Genomic DNA, 24,340 nt, shown 5'->3' on the forward strand with positions numbered 1-24,340 from the left:
AAGTTATCAGTTTATATTAAAAGTTCAGAACAGGCAAAAAGCAAAACAAGATATAATGTAATATAAACTAAATACTGCTATTTTAAATAATAATTAATATATCTTTACACTGTGAGAGAATACCCAAAAATGAACATTTTGGCCTCTTTACCAGATCAAACTTGTACAATAAAATTTATTTTCACATTTATTTGTTTGAGCTCTCAGTTCATCTATCCAGTTTTTTTAATGATATTACAATGCTTAAGCCATAACTCAGCATTACAATGTTTAAATCGACATTAAGAATTTGTCCCCCCACTGGTACATCTTTTCTACAATAACCTTCTGTTAGTCAGGAATTTCTTTGATTAGACAAACATGTAACTTTATCATCATACATATAACACAGACAAAATAGTTAAACATACTTCAGCCAAGAAGACACTTGCAACAGCAAACAAAGCCTCTTCAGGCCATGCAGTAAACCAGTTTATGTTTGTGTTATTAACTAATCCAGGGAAGTTTCGACAACGGGTTCGAAGCAGATCTCCAACTGGAGACATGGCTAGAACAATGTGAAGGTTGCTAGCACATTTGTTGACAAAATACTGCCACACCTGCTCCTTTGCAATATCAAACCTTGACTTCATAGCTTCATCTCGTACTTGATTAAGTATTACTTCCTTTTCTTCCTCAGAGAAAAGGGCAGATGCAATTCCAGATGTCAACATGTTGTTGATTAGCTCTAGGAAACCTGAAACATTCAAACATAATTAATAGCATTTGAAAACAGAAAAACTACATAGTTTTTAAAGCCAACATAAATTCTGATTAAAAGAAAATATATGTAAGAATTATCTTCTAATATTCTTGTCACAATACTACTGTCTCAAATAGAAATCTTAACAAATTTTATTCTTTAATGGTTACTTTATGCTAAGAAGAAGAAGAAAAAAAAGTTGTGTTTAAAAGAACTTAAAATTTCTCAGGTCTGGTATTAACTTTCCTATATCTTTAAAAGCATATATCAATTCTAAAGCAATAAATATTAAATGGTCCTGTTGACTGATTTCTTTAACTAGCAAAGACATTTAAAAAAAATGTACCTTTTATTTCTACAAGTATTGCTTTTATAAATGTTGTACTAATATAGTGAAAAGCTGCATTCTTGTTCTGGTTTATTTTTTTCTTGTTCTTGGTTAATTGGTTAACAATGTTCCGGGTGCAATTGGAACAACTTTCCCACTCATCTGTCCCATTCAATTTTATTGCAATTGTAACAAGCTTAGATAAAGAACATTGAGGTTAATCTTAGATAACACATGTTGATTAACTTTCCATTGACCTTCTACTGTACATAAATAATGGCTACTTCGAACCAACATTTAAACAGATTAAGAGCAGAAAAGCAAAACTGGAAAGACATCAAAAGATCTGAGATATATGTGATTGAATGGGTTTGTTGTGGTTCCAGTTTCTTCAGCCATCTTTTTCAAAAAACAGTCACTGATATCTAGTATGGCTGAAGCTTGAGAGCTGTTGTACCAAGTGATGTGCCCAGTTTTACAGCAATGGATTTAGAGGTCAAATTGTTTTCTTTCCTAACAAATAGTTCTCACTCTGCCAATGAGGGTGTTGCTTAGAATGCTGGTTTTTGAACTAAAAACTGTTGTATAAATTTTTTTCCACTTTTATGGAAAACATTACGACCTTCCTTCTTTTAAATGCTGTGTTCATCAACCTCAAGTCACATAACAATCTTAAGTACAAATATTTCTATCTAAAAAAAACTCTGTATCTAGTTCCAGTTTTTATGATTTTTAAAACATAAAGCTACATAATGAATAACCTGTGATTTAGCTAATGAGAGGTTATTGAGCCCTGAAGTTACTACAGCAATTCTAAAGATTCATTGAGAAGAACCTCTTAAAATGTTCAATCAGAAGCCTTTGTCAGAATTATACTCTGAAATGGTTAAGAACCAAATATACATCTCTTTCTAATGTTGCTCAATGTGTCATAATTCACATTTTGAAACAACAGTAAAACAACCTTGCATTAGCATATAAAGAACATTTAAATAATGTGCATTAAACTCTATGCAATCGAGCTGTTGTTGCATGCTGTTTATTTCTTTTATAAACAACGTTTATGCTCCACTTTATGAAACACAGAAACATCAAGCAGTGATCAATAAATGAGATTATTTTATCCTTTACATTTTTATCAACTTTAGTGCAACAACAGTAAAACAACTTTGCATTAGCATATAAAGAACATTTAAATAATGTGCATTAAACTCTATGCAATCGAGTTTAGTTTAGTTTATGCAATCGAGCTGTTGTTGCATGCTGTTTATTTCTTTTATAAAGAACGTTTATGCTCCACTTTATGAAACACAGAAACATCAAGCAGTGATTAATAAATGAGATTATTTTATCCTTTACATTTTTATCAACTTTAATAATTTATATATGATCATACCATAATAAGAATTTATCTCTATTCCAGCTAATAGAATGATAAAATAGAGTTTATTGTGTAATTTATTTTCAGTGGTATTAAGGGCAATTTTATACTCTATAAATAAAGAAACAATGGTTGATAACTCTTATGTAAGGATATCCCATGCACCTCCTTTTTATCTTTAGACTCTATACAAGGTCCTGCTTCAGATGACAATGAAAAAGTTAGAAAAGAGTCTTAAGCATATTCATTAATTACAAAAAAAGAATTATAAGAAGATATCTGGAGACAAAATTTAACAAGCTTATTTCACTGTCAAACCCTTACTGAGAGAAACAAGAAGAAATTTTATTTCAGAGTTGATGTTATGACCTAAAGAATGGGGTTAATATCATAAATAAAAAGTCAATTAATCAATTTCATGATAAAAATATTTGTTACATGATCTAAGAATCACTAAAATAATTCCAATTTACAAGGTGAGCTAAAGGTAAGTCATTCCTTACCAATCTTGGGAAATCTTGCACCTATATCTTTATATTGAATAACTAGAAGCAGAGTTTTGTGAACAAACCTCCCTTTATGTTGTTACTAAATAACAAATGTGTTGCAAAGAGCATATTCAATAATCTGATTATCTCTGGGTTCACTGACTTTTGATTCACCACTAAGTAGAAGTTATAATTTTAATATACCCAAAGTGTATTTTTGATAAGCACTTACCCCTCTCACAAGATTAGCTGTTCTCATCCAGTGCTGCTCTCTATATGCACAATTTTTTCTTTACACATGCCATAAATCTGGAATCAAATGGCTTCAACATGTCTCTCATGCAAACCATTATGTGTCACTTCTCCACCAACAGTAGCAAAGTACATTCACATGCCTCACGTGAATTTTAAGAGGTTCTTCTCAATGAGTCTTTAGAATTGCTGTAGTAACTTCAGGGCTCAATAACCTCTCATTAGATAAATCACAGGTTATTCATTATGTAGCTTTATGTTTTAAAAATCATAAAAACTGGAACTAGTTACAGAGTTTTTTTTAGATAAAAATATTTGTACTTAAGATTGTTATGTGACTTGAGGTTGATGAACACAGCATTTATACACCTCTATCACATTATAACTTTGAAGTTTGGGAGAAGATGTAAGCACCAGAGGAAGGGGGAAAAAGGAAAGAGTGAGAATAAGGATGTGCTTACCAGAAATATATTTTCGGCATAGGTTCAATATGGTTCTTACCACCTGTCACAAGATTGGTTCAAATCCCATAAGATGCAAGGGATTGATAGAAGTAACATCTGAAAGCATCCTAAGGATAGCCCTGGAAATGAGAGAGATAGATCTGAAGACATGATGAGGGGAACTGTACTGCTTTTGAATCAGGTATACTCTTTGCTCATCCTTGAAATATGTAGGAGGTAAGGGCAGAAAGAGAGAAAAGCACATCCAAGTGGGAGAAGACTATGATAGTATAGTGATCCCAACCATGAATTGTATATGTACCTCAATCCGACAAAGTATAAAAATGGATAAATCAATGGAAGATATGAGTAGCAGTAAAGTGTAAGTAAAAAAAATCAATTTCAAACAAATCAGACCTTTAATGTCCACTGGCTAAGAGGAGAACATATATGTTTCAAGAGAAAGGTGAAACTTGAAGCCCAGGGAAAACTGATCCCCTGGCCAAGGACTGGGGAAAAGCCAGGTGTGAAGATGAAGGGCATGAACGATTGGATGTAGAATAGGCAACTGTGGGTGAGAAAGAAGGGAGAAGACAAGGGAATGAATACTGGAGAGAAAAAGTCCAGTTGATATAATTGTGAAAAATCCCAGTTTAGTTGGCCTTTGGAAGCAATCAAAAGGACATGGCATGAAGTGATATGGATGAAAGAGAGACTACCAGATGGAGTAAATGGATAGGAGGATAAACACAAAGGAATTTGTGGGTCCAATCCTGGCTGAAGATATCAATAGACAGAAAAAAAGAATGAAATGCAGGTGATCTAAAGAGGATAACTTGTGACTAAGAGCTGTGACAAATGTATCTTCATGAAGAAATCCCCACAGATTGCAAATACCACTCCACTGGTTAAATATCATCAGATCAGGAAAGATGATCCACACAAAAACTTTAACCACCTGACAGAAAACATAACGAGTGGAATCAAGCCCAAAGGGTATGGTGTGAAAGAAGTGAACCACCCCATGATGGACTAACTGAAGATATATATATGAGACAATGTTAAGATAAGTACATGTAGAAAAGCATTGGAAACGTGCATCTTGGTCATCCATTAACATGAGAAGTTATGTCAAAATCAGGAGGTCGAAATAATTGATCCAAGTCCTTGTCAGCCTGAACAGGTTCAGCATGTTCAGGAGAAAGTGGAGCAAGATTCAAGAGTTAAAGGTTAATCCAAGTAACATACATTCTCCTGCAAATAAACTCTGATAAATCTCCTGCCTAGTCACCCACACCTGAGGCCTGTGACATAGTGCTAGTTTCAGGTGTGACCCATGAAGTGGGGACATGAACTTCAAAATTTATAAGTAAAAACAATCAACCAAAAATCAAGATTACAAATATTAATGTGACTGTAATAAACAGAGATGAAATTAACGTGAAGAAACAGTCTGAATATACTTGAAAATAAGTATAATGAAACCACTTTATGAGTATATTAATGCTGAATGTGAAACTTCAAACAAACTTGTCCAGGCTCAAGATCTGCCAAACAAGAAATGATGGTTCGGTAGAGACATACACAAGTAGTTATATGTATCATGTATGTATGCCACTCTCTTACTGGTGGAGAAGTGACAAATGATGATTTGTATGACAAGCAAGTTGGAATCATTCAATTTCAATAGAGGGAGAAGAAGGCTTGTGGCATGTGTAAAGAAAAGGTTTGCATATAGAGGGAAGCACTGGATAGGAATAGCTAATCTTGTACGAAAAGGTAAGTACTGTATCAGAATATTAGAGATAAATTTTTAGAGAAAGTATTTGACTACAAACCTTCTTCTACAACATGTGCATCAGAGAAGAGAAACACCACTTTCTTATTCTCCAGTCCCAACAGGTTATGCAGTACCTTCAGATCTTCTCGAAAATTTGTTTCAGAATAACCTCGACTGAGTTTAATTACAAACACTTCACATCCAGCTGCATAGGCAGCCAAGCGAGCTAAACTCTGTTTTCCACTACCTCCAACACCAACCAACAAGGCATGGCCTTGATCCATACGAATCACACGGTGGATTCGAGTCAGATGTTCCACAGCATTATCAAACAGAACCAGATTCATTGTAGTGTAACGTTCATTGTATTCCTCCAGGATCTGAAAATATTAAACAATTCATATAAATCTTAAAGAAAAACAACAAATAATAAAACATTTTTCATAATCAGTAAATAGTATCTATTCTCATAATTACTTTTAGTTTATCAATAGACTTCAGATGCTTTTTTTTATATAGTAGAAATTATTTTTAAATTTGCACATTTTTTAAAATATCACAGGTAATATATTTTTTTTAACTTTCTGAAAGCTAATTATTTTATTTGTTTTTGTAAACTATCTTTAGGTATGTATTCATGCATACTGTACAAATATGCCAGTTACAACCACTACACTACTAGCAAAAAGAATCTGTAATTTATTTTCCAGTTTGCAAAAATTAGGTATGATAATATGTGATAACCTTGGCATTGTAATGCAGTGTTTCAAACATTCTTCCTTGGTAACAGATTATGAGACATAAAAAATAATGTCACCCAAGAAAACATCTAAAATAACATAGCAAACAAAGTATGCCTCATAGCAATCAGTGAATTCACAGATCAATTTTGAAAGCCTTTTAATCCAGAACAAAAGCAGGTGTAACTGTAATAGTCTTTTTGTGAGCCACCTCATAGTTGTAACTTAGGTTTGAGTACTGCTGCTGTGGTGGGAAGATAAATCCTAAAGTTAGATAACAATGAATGTGATTACAGGAACTTAAATGTTTTCGTTTTTATAACAGGTTTTCAACATCTGACCTGTAATATTTTATCAATATGGCTTTTATGTAAAAATAGTTGGTATAAATAGCCTACAGCCTGAAAAATTCACAAAGTTAAATGATATTCTTAAAAGCAAATTATATCATCTAAAGGTATTAAAAAAATCAATATAATGTAACTCAATGATTGGTTGGTCGATTTGTTGGTTTGGTGTTTTATGGTGGAAAGCAACTAGGCTATCTATGCCAAACATCCAGTAAAAAGTTAAAATTAGTAAAATTCATAAAAGAGAATTATGGTAAAATAAAACAAAGTTTAATTTTTAATTAAAAAAACATGAGTAGCATTAAAACCAATTTTTACATCTAGTCTACAGCAGTAAGAGAAAAACTACAGTAATACAAGTTGTAAAAGACTTTCTGTAGCATAATTGCAATTATCATAACTTGTCAGGAAGACTAACAGGTAAATTCAAAAACCACTGTTAGTTACTTGAAGTTGGTCTTTCCAGTCCTGGTTTTGAATTATTTGACATTACAGTCATTTTTTAACTTCAAATCGAACAAGATGTACTTTGATTCTTAAAATGGAATCACTTTTAAAAAAAGTCTAATGTATAAATTAAGAACTTTAATAGCATTAAAAAGATTAATGGCCTTTAAAAAACTGAAATCATTTCTAAGGTAGACAGTGTCACTATCGCCAATAACACTTTCTAATTTTATGGATAAACCTTGGGACAGAACATGTTTCAAATGGTGCCATCATTGAGAGCCATAATGACGGCAAGAAAATAAAATGTGGCTTATTGTGACCTGAGTGTTACACAGATAACACATTGGTGCATCAGTCCCAGAAAAATGAAAATGATGAGTTAAAAAACTGTGACCAATGCATAGTCTAGTTAGAACAATTTCCTCTTTCCAATCCTTACGGTACTTGATGTCATCCAGATTAGAACTTAAACCTCAACAGTTCCATAGTATCAAGGTGGCCATTTTTATTTACAGTAAATTGGGCAAATTGGGTGGAGAGCCCTTCTGTTTATGACCACGTTTTCTTTCTTTACTGTTATTATTCGAGGAAGATCTGCTGACCTCCATGGATCCTGCCCTGGGTTGATTGTGCAGGTCTTTGTAGTTGGAAGAGGATTCCAGCAACTGAGGACATAAACGAATGATGATTTTGCATACTGGGGTGGGAGAAGAAGATGTACCCGAGGAAATGCCTGTACCCAGAACCAAAGGAAGTAGATCTTGGAGTTTGCTAGAATGTATGTTAGGGACAGAGATGTGTGTTGAAATTGATTCATCAACTTTTTTTAACCATGGAGGTCAAAAAACTTTTCATTAGGTTTGAGAATGATTCTTTTGGAGACAGAGAGATATCTATCTGCACTCCCACTGGAACAAAGTGCAGCAGCATATGTCCGAGACAAAGTGGTGGACAACAACTTTCGAGCCTCAGGGAAAGTAATATTTTGAATCGTTTTGAAACGGTGCACCTCTTTTTCTTCCAACAATTTAGGGCAAGAACGAAAGTAGAATGGGTGAGAGCCATTGCAATTAACACAATGAGGGTCCATTTCACACTCATAGGCATCGTGGTCCTTGCCACTGCAAAAAGCACACGTCAAGGAACCACAACATGATGTCTTCAAGTGACCGAACCGCTGACACTGGAAACATCTGAGAGGGTGTGGAATGTATGGCCATACATTGCAATTAAAATAGCCTGCCTTGATGGTGGCAGGTGGACATGGTGATGTAAATGTCAGAATGAGGACACTGGTTGGCATCATAATTCCATCTTTGCGAGTGGTGATATGCCTCATTGCAGAAACTCCTTGGGTGAAGAAACCAGTGAGAATCTCTGACTCAGGAATGTTCTTCAAATTCCTCTCAACAATAACTCCTTGTGACAAATTCAAAATTGCATGAGGTGTAACCTCAATTGGTATATCCTCAATAGCCTTTGAAAACAAGAGGAATTCACTGTGTTGAAATGTGGGTGTTTCCATGGGTATGTCACCAGAGATAAGCTTCTTTACTAATTTTGGAGATCCACCAAGTCCTTTTAGTTCCTTCTGAATGAAAAAGGGAGACATCTGCCCTAAAGGCTTGTCTGAAAAAGAATGTAGTATAAGAAAATGAGGTACAACAAGTGTTGCAGATGTTGAAGTTTACTGCTCATAATCTTCAAGATGGGGTCATTTACCTATGGACTGTTTTTTTCACTATTTTATTTAAGTTTTTATTTGGAGGATACATAATGAAAAAAAGAGTATTTCGGTTCCCACTGACTCCACCCACCATGGAGCCCTATGAGAGGATGAACTACAATGCCAAACATCGACACTGCAGCAACACCAGGGTTTTGTGAGTACTATACTCAAACACCAGAATCAGATACAATGTCCAAAACACCTGTTAAGAACATCCAACACTGGTACTTGGTTGACCCTAGCCCAAGTGGACCAGCCGAATGACCAAAGGAGTGCCATCCCAAGACTGCCTGTCTACAGGAATTCAAGGCCAAAGTGGTGTGCTAGGGTTGGACCCCTCAACTACCAAGATCCTCTCCTTCCCTTCACAGGTCACCACACACGGCAAACACGTGGGTGGATGTTTTGATCCCAGAAGAGGTAAACTAAAAGAACAGAAACTTCCTTGGGAGGTCTCCTCACCACATACAGGAATCCACACTGAGGGGTAACTCAATGATAACAATGAATTAACATTTTAATCCCTAAGTCAGTCTCAACTGGTACTCCAGACTAATAGGTTTGTTATATCAGTAACTATCAAATCCAGCTGAGAGAAAAAAAAAGTTATAGATACAACTGACTATAAATATAACCTGAATACAAAAGAAAAACCCACATAATACAGTTGATTTATTTAGTAATAATTATTTAGTAAAAGCTTTATGGTTTAAAAATAGTCATCAAATACATAAGATGTTTCCCTTTGCTCCCGTTTCCTTTTTTGACACATTTACATTTTTTTTATTAAGATAACTAGAAAATAATTTGAGTACAGAATAACATAAAAAATAAAGAATTAAGTTAGTAAATGTTATGCAATTTTCAGAAGCTGAAAAAATATTTTTTACATTTTTCTAAAAGTACAAGATACACAATGATACACTCAAACTAAAACTAAATATTTACTTAGAAAATGATTTGTTAATGTCTGTGTATCTCATTATGTCATAGCTCATTAAATTGTAAATTGCTCTGTTTAAAAACTAACTAAAACCATATTATATTTAGACTGAAGTAAAGTAGGTTATCTTTTATACTCTATAAAATATGATGAATGGAGAAGGAACAAGCTTTATATATTTTTAATACCAAGAAATTACAGTTTCTATTATGGTTAGCGTAAGTGCTGATTGTTGAGGGAATAAGAGGACAAGTACCATCCACAATGATACAACTACAACTATAGTAGATATTTTTTAAGATTATAGCTATATTTTTCATATTTAAGTTAAATTACAATAATTGTATTATGTACATACACAGCAAAAGAAAAATGACTTGTGATAGTAATCAGTGAACTCTGGATGTTCACCCACCTCCTTATGCAAATTGAAATGCAACTTTTTTCCTCACACCTTAAAGTGTAATTTGGTGCTCTCAATGACCACTGGATTATAGGCAATTAAATACATGCTTATACATGAGCAATATGATATTTCATTCAGTACATAAGGTAAAAATAGCACCAAATTAAAATTCACACAAAATAAGTCAAACATCTATGGACTAATAACTACCTCCTGGAACAAACACTTTGCTGCTTCGTAATCCTGTATATCTTCATAAACTCTAGAACCTCCTTCCTCTAAAGCTATACGGTAATCACCAAACAAAATGGGGTCAGTTTTAGCATACTCAGCCTGTTCAGGAAAATTTGTCTCCAAGAGTTCATTCAGTACTTTCTGTGAAAAAAACCACAATAAAAACATGACATGAAAATAATTCATGTACACTTATTATGTAATCATCTACAAAAGTTTACTTTAATAAGCAACGTAAATCATTTCATTGTATATAAGATGTATATTTAAACACATAAATAAGCATTTTCAAAGACTCTAAGAGGAGAAATACCAGTGTTAGGAAACCTTTTTTATTAAAATAATGAATGTATTTTATTTCTTTGCTTAGCAACTTGGCTTACAGTCAGCTCAAGCATGTGATTACAGTTAGTCACCTCTGTGACCACAGATCTTTCAACAAAGTCTGCCCACAGTCTATAAAGAAATTGTTTGCCCAGTGAGGCTGCAGTTGAAAAATAAACTAGGGTTACACATATTAATCACAGTGATAATGATTTAAGAACTTTAAATAACTCATAAAAGTACAACTTTGCACTTTTAGAAAATCTCATGACTGTTTTGTTTCACCTAAAACTAGGCAAAAATAACAAACCTTTGTACATTATTTGTGATTATAAATTTGTTTATGCTGTGTATAAAGTATCAAAGTAACATGAATTATGTAAAAAAACACTCTTGATAACTTAAACCATAGACAGGAAGTAACAAAGTCCCAAACTTTTAAATGCCATTCAATAATTAATGGTATTTTATGTTAAATTTAGTTGCCAATTGGAGAATAATAGGAAAAAAAAACTTGTATTTTAGGTTTTCTCCAACAAGTCAACTGGGAGATTTATTCAAGAAGTTTTGTGTTATTTGATAGCTGCAGTTAAAGATAGCTTAGCAATTTTAGTTTCTTTTTCATGAAGTCTGTTCTTTATCAGAAAAATAATATCTTAACAAACCCCCTTTGTTCATATTTATTTACATACTTCATTATATGGTTCATTGGCTATTCGTACCTACGGTACAAAGTATTACTCCATTTTTGACTGCCTAGGAACTGCTGGCTAGATGTTTTTTGGATTGAGAATACATGTGAAAGCAGAGTTGCTCTAAATGTTTTACAAGTGAAGTGGTCATCAAAGATAAAAGATAAGAATGTAACTCATCTTCGTAAAAAAACAAGACATTGACAATTCTCTTAAAATAAATGTAATGCCAATCTCTCAGCTATAGTACTTGTCTTAAGAACATTTATTCCTGTGGAGAAGTATAATGATACAAGTGATTTAAATGTAACTTCTTCACTGTCTCTCTACAGAAACCTACCTCCACATTAGCTAATACTTTGAAGGTTAACATTTTCCTAAAGTGAAAATGTATTTCCAGTGATATTTACCTCCACTGACAATATTGCTATTCTTCAAAATGGCTTTACCTACTTAAGCATTGGTCTCACATGCTCCAGTCTTTTATACCCCACTTAAATGCACTTGCCAATATCTGATTTGCAAATTTCTCCACTCTTGTTAATGTACCCTTTATCCTGATACTGTATATGAGCATCTCACTTAGATAATGTAATCACTTTTTAAACTTACACCAGCTCTAAGGCAGGGAGGAAAAGGGTCACTGGAAGTAAGTATTATTGGAATTACATTTTCAGTTTAGGAAAATGTTAACATCCAAAACATACTTATCAAATGTTGATGATACAGTTAGTTAGTTTGCTTGTTTGGAATTAAGCACAAAGCTTCACAATGGGTGATCTGTACTCTGCCCACCACGGGTATTGAAACCTGATTTCTAGCAGTGTGAGTCTGCAGACATACCACTGTGCTAATGGGCAGCTATATTTTGTTAGGGACAAAAATTGTGGAAATATAAACTTTTGTCCATATGGACGAAAACATTATGTATTAATAATACTACAATTCTAAATGAATATTAAAATTCTACACAGATAAACAATTTACTAATGTTTCAGGTAAGACAGGGAAAAAGGTTTATAGTTATTCAAACCGATTATTTATAATATTAAAAAACAGTCTGATGCAGTGAGGTCACTGTTCAATAATAATCTAAATGCTACCTTGATATAATTAGTGAACAGAAGCTTAAGGAATTAAATTGTAAGTTTTTCAACAAAAGTAAAAACCAGTCACAACATGAAATTGCTAAAAACTATTGCATGACTAAAACTTGCAAATGAATTTACAGGAAGTTTTGAATGAGGAATATTAATTTAAATTTTTTAGTGAAATAGTTAAAAAAAAGACGTTCAAAACAATTTAACTATACCTGGACCATACTTCGATCTTCATCATTAGTAAGTCTGTCAAAAAAGACACGAAGACATTCATTTCTCCAGACCCTTATGAGCTGTTCTGGAGAGGTGAAACGATCAGGAGTAGTAAGACACAATCCCCCACAAACTCTGGATAGGTCTCGCAGGTTAAATATATAGTGGAACTTAGATGGTGTAGGAGGCAGGGACTGAATAATCGCCTTGTACAGGGTTAGTAAAGATTTGGTTATGTTGGGAATGAGACTACGAATATCTGAAGAAAACATATGAAAATGACCTTGTAGGATAGAGGAGTAGATATGGTAGACAGTGTCATCTGAAGGGAAGGTCATGTTGAAGACACAGCACAATGAAAGAAACCGGGGGTCAACTTCATTTCTTCCTCCTCCGGCCTAAGGTAAAGAAATATTTATGATGATGAAAATATCTGTCAATGATGAATGTTAAAAAAAAACAAAAAACGTTCTCATATAGTTCTCAGATAAGCATTACAATTCAAATTAAACATCATTTAAGTGTCATCATTCTGACAGCTAATAACATATTGGTAGAAAATTTCTTTAGCCTAAAATGTATTTTTCTGAATTGGTAAAAGCTCCATTACATACTTGTACTTCCATAAGAAAATTATTCTCCATTAAATTAACTTTATGAAAAGTACTCATATATTTAAAACCAAATTCTGCTTTGTTTGTAATATACTACATTGAAGTATAATGCCATTTACGATCAATTTGTTATTTTTTTCATGCAAAAAATCTACAAAATAAATTACAAATTCAAGTTAGAACAAATTAATAAGATGACCATTATTCACCTTTTGTGACAACAAGGAATCCACTTGAAAGTAAATATATATATGTATAGTAGAGATGGCTAATATGGGTATTAAAAAGTTTTATTTAAAAACACAAAACAAGTAACAACATTTTGGCCTCCTTTGGTCATCAACAGTCGTCTTTACTATATATGTATTATTCACATTTACTTTAGGAAAGCATAACTAGTTGTTTGACACATATAATAACAAGAAGCTTTAACTATAACCTAAATTTATTCATCTTCTTACACAGCACAATGTGATTTCATTAACTGAAAATGTTTTTTTATTTTACTCTATTCTCCTACCACTAGCTCTCTGCACAAAATAATATGTTATACAATAAAACCATTGCTATAACAAAAACAGAATAAATATTTCTTTCTTGTTCTTTTCAAACAATTCACAGTTTTAAATAATTAAATGAACTTAACTATTTTGAATTAAGGTATGACTTCATACTTTTAAAATAAATGTTCTGTAGATAAAACTTACTAGTAAATGCACATGTTTAAATTCAAACTTATATATATATATACCATTAGTTAATTTCATATAAAAATATAGCTTGCTTTGGAGTTAGAACTTAATGTTTGTTGTAAAAAATGTAAAATTATTATTTTTTTGCTATTTCCTGTTGTATAACAGTAAAGAATTATCCACTGAAATTTTATAACAAAGATTTAGTTTCCATTTAACCAATATGTTGGTTAATTCTTAACCATACTTAAGTTCCTGTAAAATCAGTTTATTTCTTTTACCTTGCAATGACTGGATTAAGTTTGATACTTTTATACAAAAAGAATATTTTAGTTGACTGGTGAAAAGAAAAATGCAATGACATTTTTATTTATCATCTAATTTTCTTATTACTTAATTCAGTGTCAGAGAACATAAATAACTAGCACCATATCTGATTATTTTGACTTACAAGGTTAATTCAAGCTTACAATTTCAGTTAAACATTATGATACATTATTTAATACAATTATTGAATGGAATATGCTTTTCTTAAAATACCAAAAGAATGTAGTTTTATATTTCGAATTTTTAAGTGATCTTCTTGAACTCACCTTGCCAATGATAAGTTTAGGTAGAGAGGGAGAAAACCAAAAGCATAATATTACATGATTTTAAAAACAATCTTCAAAATGAAAAACATGTGAATCTCCCTTTTGTTTTTCAAAATAAGTTTTTTCTCTACATCAAATTTTGTTTAGACTTTCAATTATTCACTATGATATTTCTAAAAACTAACCTTTCCCATGGCTGCCAGAAATCCTAAATCTTTAATATTTTTCCAGTTGAGATCTTTCCCTCTATCATAGATACCTCCTCTTTCAAGTAGAAGCTTCAATAAGGCAATCGGCTGTTGGGTGCCATACTGATCCACCTATTTTCACATGTAAGTATCACTTCACACAGTCTTATTCTTTCAGCAAATAACTAGCACTTTTGAATAAGCACATTAATGCTTTATTGAAGAACATATTTCCTACCAAATCAAATCTAAAAATTTTATAAGTTGAATTTTCAATATTTATAAATAAACAAAAACATCTTTACTGTGTCTCTCCATCTACTTCTGAGTGTTTTTCCTATAATTAATTTAATTTTAAAAACAGAGAAAAAAATTTTGTTTATATGGGTGAAAAGAAAGGGAAGACTAGTCTGATTTTAATGGCTGGCAAGCAACAACCTGGCTACTGATCTTAAAATACACAAATCAGCATTTAGAAATAATTGATTTTTGAGTCACATGTTAACTACCACAATGAAAGCAAAACCCAATAAGGAAAGGACCAAAGTATTTCATAGTTAAAAACTATTTTGCTTGAAGTTTGAATTTACACTCATATTGGCTCTGCCTTGAAAGTATGTCAGCCTTTGGAGATGCAAAGCCAAATTATTCACTAACTCTTGAAATCAAAAACATCTTGAAATTATCTAAACATGTTAAGAGTAGTTATGATAGAACAACAAATTTGATAATGACTGAGCTTTAATTTATTGTTCAGATAACTTTACATCAACAAACAAACAGTAACTTATTGAAATCTTTTTCATCTCTACCACATTTCTGCCAACACTAACAACTCTGTGTTCACTAGACAACCTCCACAAAGAAATAATTAATTAAAAAACAACAATTGAATACGAAAGAGCTTCAGAGAGCATAAAATATATGTAACAGACCCTTTATATTAAACATAATATTAACTCTACCTACATTTGCATCATATTATGTAATGTATTGCAAAAGCAAATCTTCAGTTAGTAACAGCCCTTTCCCAGTGAATTTGCATGCAACTTCCTAAGTATAATGCTTCATTGGATTTAATTTGTTGTTGTTTGTTTTACTGAACTTCTTGCAGATGTTATGTGATGGATATCTATACAAGCTATCCCCAATTTAGAAGTAGGTAACTAGAGACAAGGTAGCTAGTCAACACCATCATGTAAACCCTTGGTCTACTGTCTTACCAATGAAAAGTAGAACTGACTGTCATATTATAATGCCCTCATGGTTGAAGGGCTAAGCATATCTGATGACAAGATTCAAATCCATGACCTTTATATTATAAGATTAGTGTTCTAGCCACCAGGCCATTAAAAGCCATCACTTAAAATTTATTAACATTTAGTAGCCACCACAAGTGACCATTTGAAGTAAAATATAGGAGAGAAAAATATCAAATGACCTATAAAAATAATTAGATACAACTTTGATAATATGGGTTTACAGACATTTTAACTTGTCTATACTCCTCAACAAGCAAAGTGATCATGACCACATAAAAGTAATTGCATACATTCCCTAAGCCTGTAGACCATTCCATACAATTTGAGCATGGAATTTTATATTGCTGAATTTGATTTATCACAGTTGTGAATAGAAATTTTCAACTATTATAGCATTTTTAATGAGTAAAGAAGGGTATGGAAACAATGGAAAAGTTACCCTCTGGAATAATGTACCTTCTTATTCAATGTTCACGCTGGAAAAGTAAGTCTCAGTTTGATATGTACCTAAAGAACATCCAGAAGACAACTGTCTTCTTAGTTCATAAACACTGTGGAAGTAGCATTCTGATACAATTTTTTTGCTCACTTGAACTTGGACCACTACTAAAAGTTAAAAGTACCATGAATGCTTAGACATGAGTTAACATTCTGGATAACCCTACATTGTTTACATTGATAGAATTCTACTTGTAAGAATATATTCTAAAGATGGCTGGTACGGGTTTTAAAATTTTAATTAAAATAAAGTACAAAATGACATTTTGACCTTCTTAGGTCATCTTCAGATTAATAAAGAGGTTAACTTGGTAACATTGTGCATCTTATTATACTTTCCTCCACCATGTTCAGAAGTGGCTTGAAAAAAGGTAATATCCAGTCTGTCTTGGTTAGCCCAGAGCACTAACAAGAACTACACTATTTTGGGAAAGTTTTTTTTTAATATGGTTGAAAAGCAAACCATAAAATAAATCTCACTATACTTAAAGGTACTTCGTAAGAGGAGAGGCAATTTACTTCACCAGATTTCTGACAAGTCAGTAATGAAATACAGTCTGCACATAATGTCACATTTGCTCACTTCATTATAAATTTGGTTCTACTTCTCAAGGATCATCTATTTAATTACATAAACTGACTATTATGTGTTATCTCAGAGTTCTTAAACACTTTTTTACTGCTGTCTAAAGAATAAAATTATCAAGGTCACCCTCCCTGTAAGAAAGTGCTGAATGCAATAGATTTTTTGTGCTTAATAAACTACACTTAAGTAGTCATCTAAAGAGTTTAAACCAGCATTTTCTAAACTTTTGTTATCTATGCCCCCTCTTTAATAAATATATTTCTTGCATGCTCCCCTTTTAAATTTGCTTGTTTTTTTTTAATTTTGCATAAAGCTACATGAAGGCTATCTGTGCTAGTCGTCCCTAATTTAGCACTATAAGACTAGAGGGAAGGCAGCTAGTCGTCACCACGAACTCTTGGAGACTACTCTTTTACTAATGAATAGTTGGATTGACTGTCACTTTGTACTGTCTCCATGGCTGAAAGGGCGAGCATGTTTGGTGAGATGGGGATTCAAACCTGTGATCCTCAAATAATGAGTAAAATGCACTAACCACCTGGTCATGCAGGGTTGCTCTTTTTTTAAATAAGTAAAAGAGTGAACCAAATAAAGATATATAATACATAGATATAGATTAAAATGCTGTGTGTCTTGCTGTAATTATTTATTATTTTTGCATTAAAAATATATTAAAATAGTTAATTTTGCATTACTGCACTAATAACTCCATCTTAATTGCTTGAACCCCTCAAGAAATCATTTATGTCCCACCTTCCAGGGTGCACCCACACTTTGAAAAATGTTCATTTACACAAAACAAAAATTGTGAATTCCTCCAATTTGTGTTTATTTTAAATTCTAAACAACTTGTTCTGTCATTTTGTTTCCATCCTAATCGTTTAAAGTACAATTTATGCACTTTATTAACTTAATTTAATTTTACAAGCCCATAACAGAAGTATATTAAGCAGATTTCACCTTTATCTGCTGATCTATTTTACTTTTAGTTTTACACAAACTAAAAGATGCCAGTGTCTGATTTTAACATTCCTTGATATATAAAAGAATAACATATTAAAAATGAAAAAAATAAGTAAAATAGTAGAATAATATTTTCTTACTTGTGGCATGTTCATGTCATCAATGAACAGTAAAAGACGTTTTCCCACAGGAGGACCGTAGGTGTCTTTGGTTCTTTTCTCAACATTTGTTTCCAACTTTCGTTGAACATCAATAGAAGTCGTCCTTGATGAAAAATTCATTGGTAGCAGAAACTGATTTGAAAAATTTAAACAATTTAGTTAATGGTAAAATGGCTAACAGTATGTGTTTTTAACTGAATGCAGAACAGGATTTCAAAAATCAAGTTAATGCTTTACTATTCACATAGAACAAATATTCTTAAAGCATTTCTTTTTCCCTTTAATTTTTTGAATTCTTTTTTCACTTACAAGAGGATCTCTTTCTGTGCAATATTGGTTATACTATGTCTGTAAACTTATTGTTAACCCACTATTAATTCCCTGCAAATTAATATTCATTTTACTATTATCATAAAATAAATTAATAATTTAAAGCAAAGCAGATTGTCACATAAATTGAAGCAGGTTTCAAATATCATTAAAATGTTTACAGAAATTCTCTCTTTCTCACAATGAAAAATAAGTTAACTGCGATTCCTATCAGAAGGATTATTGTAAATCAAGTAGATAATTTAAGTACTTTTACTCTTTTTGATTTGGATACATGAATGTCTGGATGGAAGAAAGCAGAGGGTTGTTACAAATAGTCATAAGTGGGATACCTCAGGGCTCAATCTTAGGATCTTTGATCTTGTTTATTTACATCAATGTCACAGATGAAAGAATGTAATTTGTAATGATGAGAAACCCAGCTGAAGTAAAAATATATCTCAAGATGGCTGGTATGGGTATCAGAACTTTTATTGAAATAAAGTAGAGAACAAAGTTTTGACCTGACCATGACCTAAGAGGTTGAAATGTTATTCTCTACTTTATTTTAATACCCATGCCAGTCGTCTTGAGATAAAAAGATGAGGGAATGGTTAATAAATTCTTAAATTTGCAGACGTTATTAAAGTTTTGGGTGTTGCTGGCCGTGAAGAGGATGCTGTTGATTTACAAAAGAATTTAGATCATTTAGTAAGTTGGACAAATAATTGTCAAATGGATTTTAATCATAATAAATGCAAAATAATTAAAGTGGGTTACCATAATTTGTATTATAATTATAATTTGAAGGAAGGAGCCCTTGGTTTAATAGTCGATCAGTCTCTAAAGCCATCCAAGCAGTGTGCTGTTGCTAATGGTAAGGAAAATAAGATTTTAGGTTGTTATCTAGAAAAATATTGAATACAAGTGTAAATAGGTTATAAATTCATTTTACAGGTTACTGGTTAGCCCAGAATTAGAACATTGTGTTCAGTCTTGGACTGCTTACCTTAGGAAAGACAATGAATTGCTGGAAAGAGTTCAGAGAAGGGTTACTAGAATGGTGCCTGGAATGGAAGGGTTGAAATCTCTAAATTGTTTTCTTTTGAAAAAAGGAATTAGGGTGGATTTGACTGAGGTGCTTAAGATTGTAAAAGGAATTGGAAGTGTTGATTCATCACCTTTTTTTTCATAGTTAACAGTGATAATAGCATGACTAGGGAACACAAACATAAATTTTGGCATGGTAGGAGTCATCTTTAATTTTATTTTTTCTAAGATAGTGGTTAGCATTTAGAACAGAGTGCCTTCAAATGTTGTAGAGCCAATAAATTTAAATGAGTCTAAAAAAAGGCTTGATAAGTATATAAATGACAAGGGCTGGCTTTAAGGCATTTTAAAGTTTATCCATTTTAATCTAGTTTAGAGAAGGGAATATCTGAGATGGACCAATAGGCTGCATATTATTCCAAAATGATATCTTTAATACCAAGATAATGCAGATATGTGTTGTACAAAAGACATTAAGGAAATGGTTTTTAATTTTAAAAACAAGGAAACAGAAAAAATGTTACAGCAATTGCATCAAATACAATAATAACACAACTTTTAAGTTATTTAACAATTACTATCATACTGCTTGTGCCATTTTAGCATAAATACTAATGTTATCACAAAAGTTCTTCAACTTCTTCCTTTCATTTCATTGACTCTATAGATATGTTTTATTTAAAACACTTACATTTGTGTTCTGATCTAGATGCCGTAAGAAATTTAATGTTGTAGCAGTTTTGGAGGTGCCTGTGTTTCCCACCAAAACTACTGGATGGTGGATATCTGTCACCAATCCCAACAACCAAGTTGACCGAACAGTGTCCAATGTAGGGACTAGGATTTCACTAAATTTCTTCTCTGGATCATACTGGTATTTTGGAACTATCTGGTTCCAGGCTATCCAAACCTGCTTCTCCCCATCAAAGTAGAACTCAAACAATGTTTTTTCTGAAGTTGGAATTTCACCTGTGAGGTTAATAATTAATTTAGTATTTGGGGCTTGAACTGATCAACAAAACATAGAAAGTCAACAAATTAAGAAAAGGCTTTCAAAATCAGTTTTTAAACAGCCAAAAGTAAACTTTCCTTTCCTTTTCATCATTAATATGACTTTCTTTTTCCGGCATTTTCAAATTTTATTTTAGCATTCATGATAATTGAACATACATTCAAGCCACAAGTATATGTTTTCATTTTATTTCTCTTTAGGTAAGGCTGCTGATAAACTATTTAATCTGTCAGCTTATGCCAAGACATAATATTGCAACAATTACAAACTTCTCCCCAATAATAAAGTTAAAAAAAAACTTGCAGTCTTAACATTTAAAAGCTATTATTAACATATTTATATAAATTAAAACCAAAACCTCTACCCAGCAAAAGGGGTGGTTGTGCTGACTAAAAAATTTAGGTAATAGATTAAACATATTAACCTGCTCTAGCAGGCTTATCTGGTGTGTCTGAGACAGAGAGTAGTCCACAAATCTCTTTCACATGAGCATCCAATTTTTCTCTTCCATCTTCAAGTAATGTGGCACCTAATGACCAGTAAAGGGCCTGAATGAAGAAGCATTCGAGAACAGTAGAAGACATACAGTCACAAGGAAGACATGCATCTAACATGTAACATAACTGAGACACCTAAGAAATAAGAACAAAAAAATTGTATTTAATTAAATTTCAGCAATTTCTTTACATATTTCCAAATTAAAGCCAATCCAATTTGACCAATAGCTAATATTTAACTGATTAAAAGCATTTGGTATGCATCTTTCACATAAAGACATTAATACTGAAGAGAAAAATGAGTTTTTGTTTTATCAACTCCACAGTATGTTTAAGGTATTTTTAATAAAGTATCAGAAATCACTTCTAAGTTAATTAAAAAGGCTGAAAACTGAATCAATAAAGAATATTACATTATCAATGAACATATCGAAACCAGTATGAATTTTTCCATAATTTTCTTAACCAAAACTACTTTAAAAAAAGTGCAGAGAACTGATACCAAATACATAAGAATTGGATCCAATTCTAGTTGTGAGTAATTAAGAATTACTAGAAAGTATAGAGTTTAATGTGGGTATATCTAATCATCATTTTGCATGTTCAGGTTCAGCTAATCACTTGTAATGAGAGATCAGTGACTACACTGTTTAAAGGTAGAAAAAAAAATTGAAGAGGATGAGATATAATTGTAATGCCAATCAAATACCAGCACTAAATATATTAAACCAGGATTACAAAAAAAATCAGTACAAATTTTGTACGTTATCTTATACAGTAGGGTAAAAATAAATTCATTGTACCAGGTTTAGATCAGTGCAACGTACAATAGTCTTGAGTCGATGTCCAACTGATCTACCATGAACCACACCTTCTAAAATCAAATCCAAACAACTTGGAACAAATTTGTTAAAGAGAATTCCAAATTCTTTCTGTTCATACTCAGTATCTCGGTTCAATCGCCATCGTTCCCAATATGGGTGATATCCAAGGTTTTTGGGGTCTATATAGACCATACCACAGCGAGAAACAGTAGCTGGAGAAGCATATTGTAAGTCACCAACCTGAAATGCCAAACAAAAAAATAAACATAGAAATTCTCGAGATTTTATAATTCCAGCAGTTTTTCATCTTATTCATCTCAATTTTCTTGGAATATCCCATTACAGTGAATATGTACATACTTTTATGTAAAACAAAATACTGAGATATATTCTGTATTATAATATTTTGAAAATTCATGGAATGTTATAAAATTCTATTGTTTGTAGCTAATTTCTGTTTCACATATGACTTTTTAAGTTTTGTTTCCCTTCATTCAACCTTAGAGTTATTCTTAAACATTCTAAGTAATTCTTGATTTTGCCTATAACACACAAAAAGTATAGCAAAGTAGTTTATTTTGTACCCCTTTACCCAATAAAAAAGTTATACAGTGCAAATATATTTCCAATAGGTACTTACATTCTGTTACACAACAAACTATTCTCATTCAGTGGTGCCCTCTATATGTGAACTTCTTCTTTATATATGCCACAAGTCTCTCACCCCCAACCCCATTGGAATTAGTATATTTGAACGTGTCTGTTGCACAAATCATTGTGTATCACCATCAACAAATAGTAGCATAGCATGCCCACATGAGACACAAAACTTTCTCTACCCTCTTCTACCAAGTTTGGAAGAAGGTGTGAGCATTGGAGAAGTGGGGAGGGAGGAAGGGTGGGAAGTGTGGGAGAGGTAAGTACATGAAAGTACATTTTCAGTATTAAAAAATTATAACTTCTGATACCACACTTTCCCTTATTGACAAGATTAGCTAAAATCTCATGCTGAGAAGGAGGAGAGCCGCTGCAAGAGAATAACAAAAACACCCCAAAAACTGTCCAAAGTACACCCCTGACCATGACAAAAAGAGATCTGGAGACCAGAGAAGGGGAACCATACCACTTCTGAGTCATGTATATTCTTTGTCTGTGTGTATACTTCGTAAAACAAAAAGGTGGAAATTGTGAGGTGTAGAGTGGATAGGGTGCATCGGATCATACTCGACAAGTCAACTACATCCAAAATCCTCTGCTATATGGTACCAATATCTACAAGAGGGTAGGATGAAGATTATATTGTCTTCACCTCCAAGTCAGTAATCAATGACTAAGACCTGCTCTCATTACTGGGTAATACACAAGGATCAACATCCTACAGCAATTTGTAATTAGCCATCCAGTAATGAGAAGATTGATTCAACTTGTGTGAGAATGTAAGTCGATTGGTTCACTTGAATTCCATGCCTTGATGCTGAGAACTGAAGTCCATGCAAAGATAGGATGAGGGCTCCAAATCAAAGAGGGTGAACTGTATTTGCAACAGATCAACTCCAGATGGTAGGAAATGTGTATCAGGAAGCCACAACAACTAGTAAGGTGATGAATCAACTCAACTGCATGTGTGAATTAATTGTAGCAAGAAAGTAATGTAATTTCTGAGATGGTCTAGAAAATTGATAACCATGAAGGTGTTGTCAGAAGACCAACAGCTCTAAGCTTCATGGTGACTGATCTCAGCCCTACAATCCTGAAGGGATGAACTAGACATGTGAGAGGAAGCTTAGTCCAGTCACCACTGCAGATAATCTCTCATGGAGAAAGGAAGATAAATGGTGGCAAAAAAGGATCCTATCCAAGGTTCTATCTTATGAAAAGTGTCCATTGCAGGGATCTCACATAGGCATGACCAAGAGAGACCAAAGCAGTCATGAAAGACCACATTCACAAAAGCAACAGAAGATCATAAGCAGTAAGTAACCTAACCAAGAGAGAACAAAGAACTAAATGGTCCATGGAACATTGAAGTAAATGAGAAGATAGAGTGTGGCTGATGTTGGTGTTAAAAAATATCTCAAATGCAAAGGGAAGTAAGGCCCCTATGATGTAACCAAGGAGCCCACTAGAGCTGTTACAGAAAGAAGGTGGTGTGTGGAGTGGTCAATTCCTGCTCAAATGAGCTAAAAGGAGCCATATGTACATGTGATAATGGAACTGCAACCCCAAAGCCTCAAAATGATGAGCAAAAGCTCAGATAATGAAATAAAAAAAAGTATGGAGCTGAGAGAGTGCCCAACATAGGTAAAACATTCCAAGATGGACAAACAGAAGAGAAGGTCAACAGTGAAGTTCTGAAGGGATATGAAGGTTAGGTGGAGACATCTATTATTATCATTTACTACCCAGGTGGAAACACTCATCTCGAGGGGAAAAAAAGATTCCATGGTGTGAACTTGGAAAGTATGATAAAGTAGTTGAGATGAGAAATCAGTGAGT

At 32.8% G+C, this 24,340-nt stretch overlaps 1 protein-coding gene across 9 annotated transcripts in view; it reads right to left on the minus strand.

Moving 5' to 3' along the window:
• Dhc98D (Dynein heavy chain at 89D) overlaps positions 1-24,340 on the minus strand; it is a 157,299-nt gene that overhangs the window by 47,839 nt on the left and 85,120 nt on the right. For all 9 annotated transcript variants that reach the window (XR_013029508.1, XR_013029509.1, XR_013029510.1 and 6 more), the window contains 9 exons: positions 21,824-22,084; positions 20,948-21,155; positions 20,203-20,480; positions 18,132-18,284; positions 14,680-14,814; positions 12,595-12,993; positions 10,243-10,407; positions 5,473-5,794; positions 411-736 (listed from right to left, as the gene is read on the minus strand). Coding sequence is in view for 6 of the 9 variants with exons in the window: in XM_076507016.1 (XP_076363131.1) it covers positions 411-736; positions 5,473-5,794; positions 10,243-10,407; positions 12,595-12,993; positions 14,680-14,814; positions 18,132-18,284; positions 20,203-20,480; positions 20,948-21,155; positions 21,824-22,084 (2,247 nt within the window). In the remaining 3 variants the exon portion in view is untranslated. The remainder of the gene's footprint in view (positions 1-410; positions 737-5,472; positions 5,795-10,242; positions 10,408-12,594; positions 12,994-14,679; positions 14,815-18,131; positions 18,285-20,202; positions 20,481-20,947; positions 21,156-21,823; positions 22,085-24,340) is intronic.

Source organism: Tachypleus tridentatus, chromosome 6 (assembly GCF_004210375.1).
Source record: "Tachypleus tridentatus isolate NWPU-2018 chromosome 6, ASM421037v1, whole genome shotgun sequence".
NCBI classification, from domain to species: domain Eukaryota; kingdom Metazoa; phylum Arthropoda; class Merostomata; order Xiphosura; family Limulidae; genus Tachypleus; species Tachypleus tridentatus.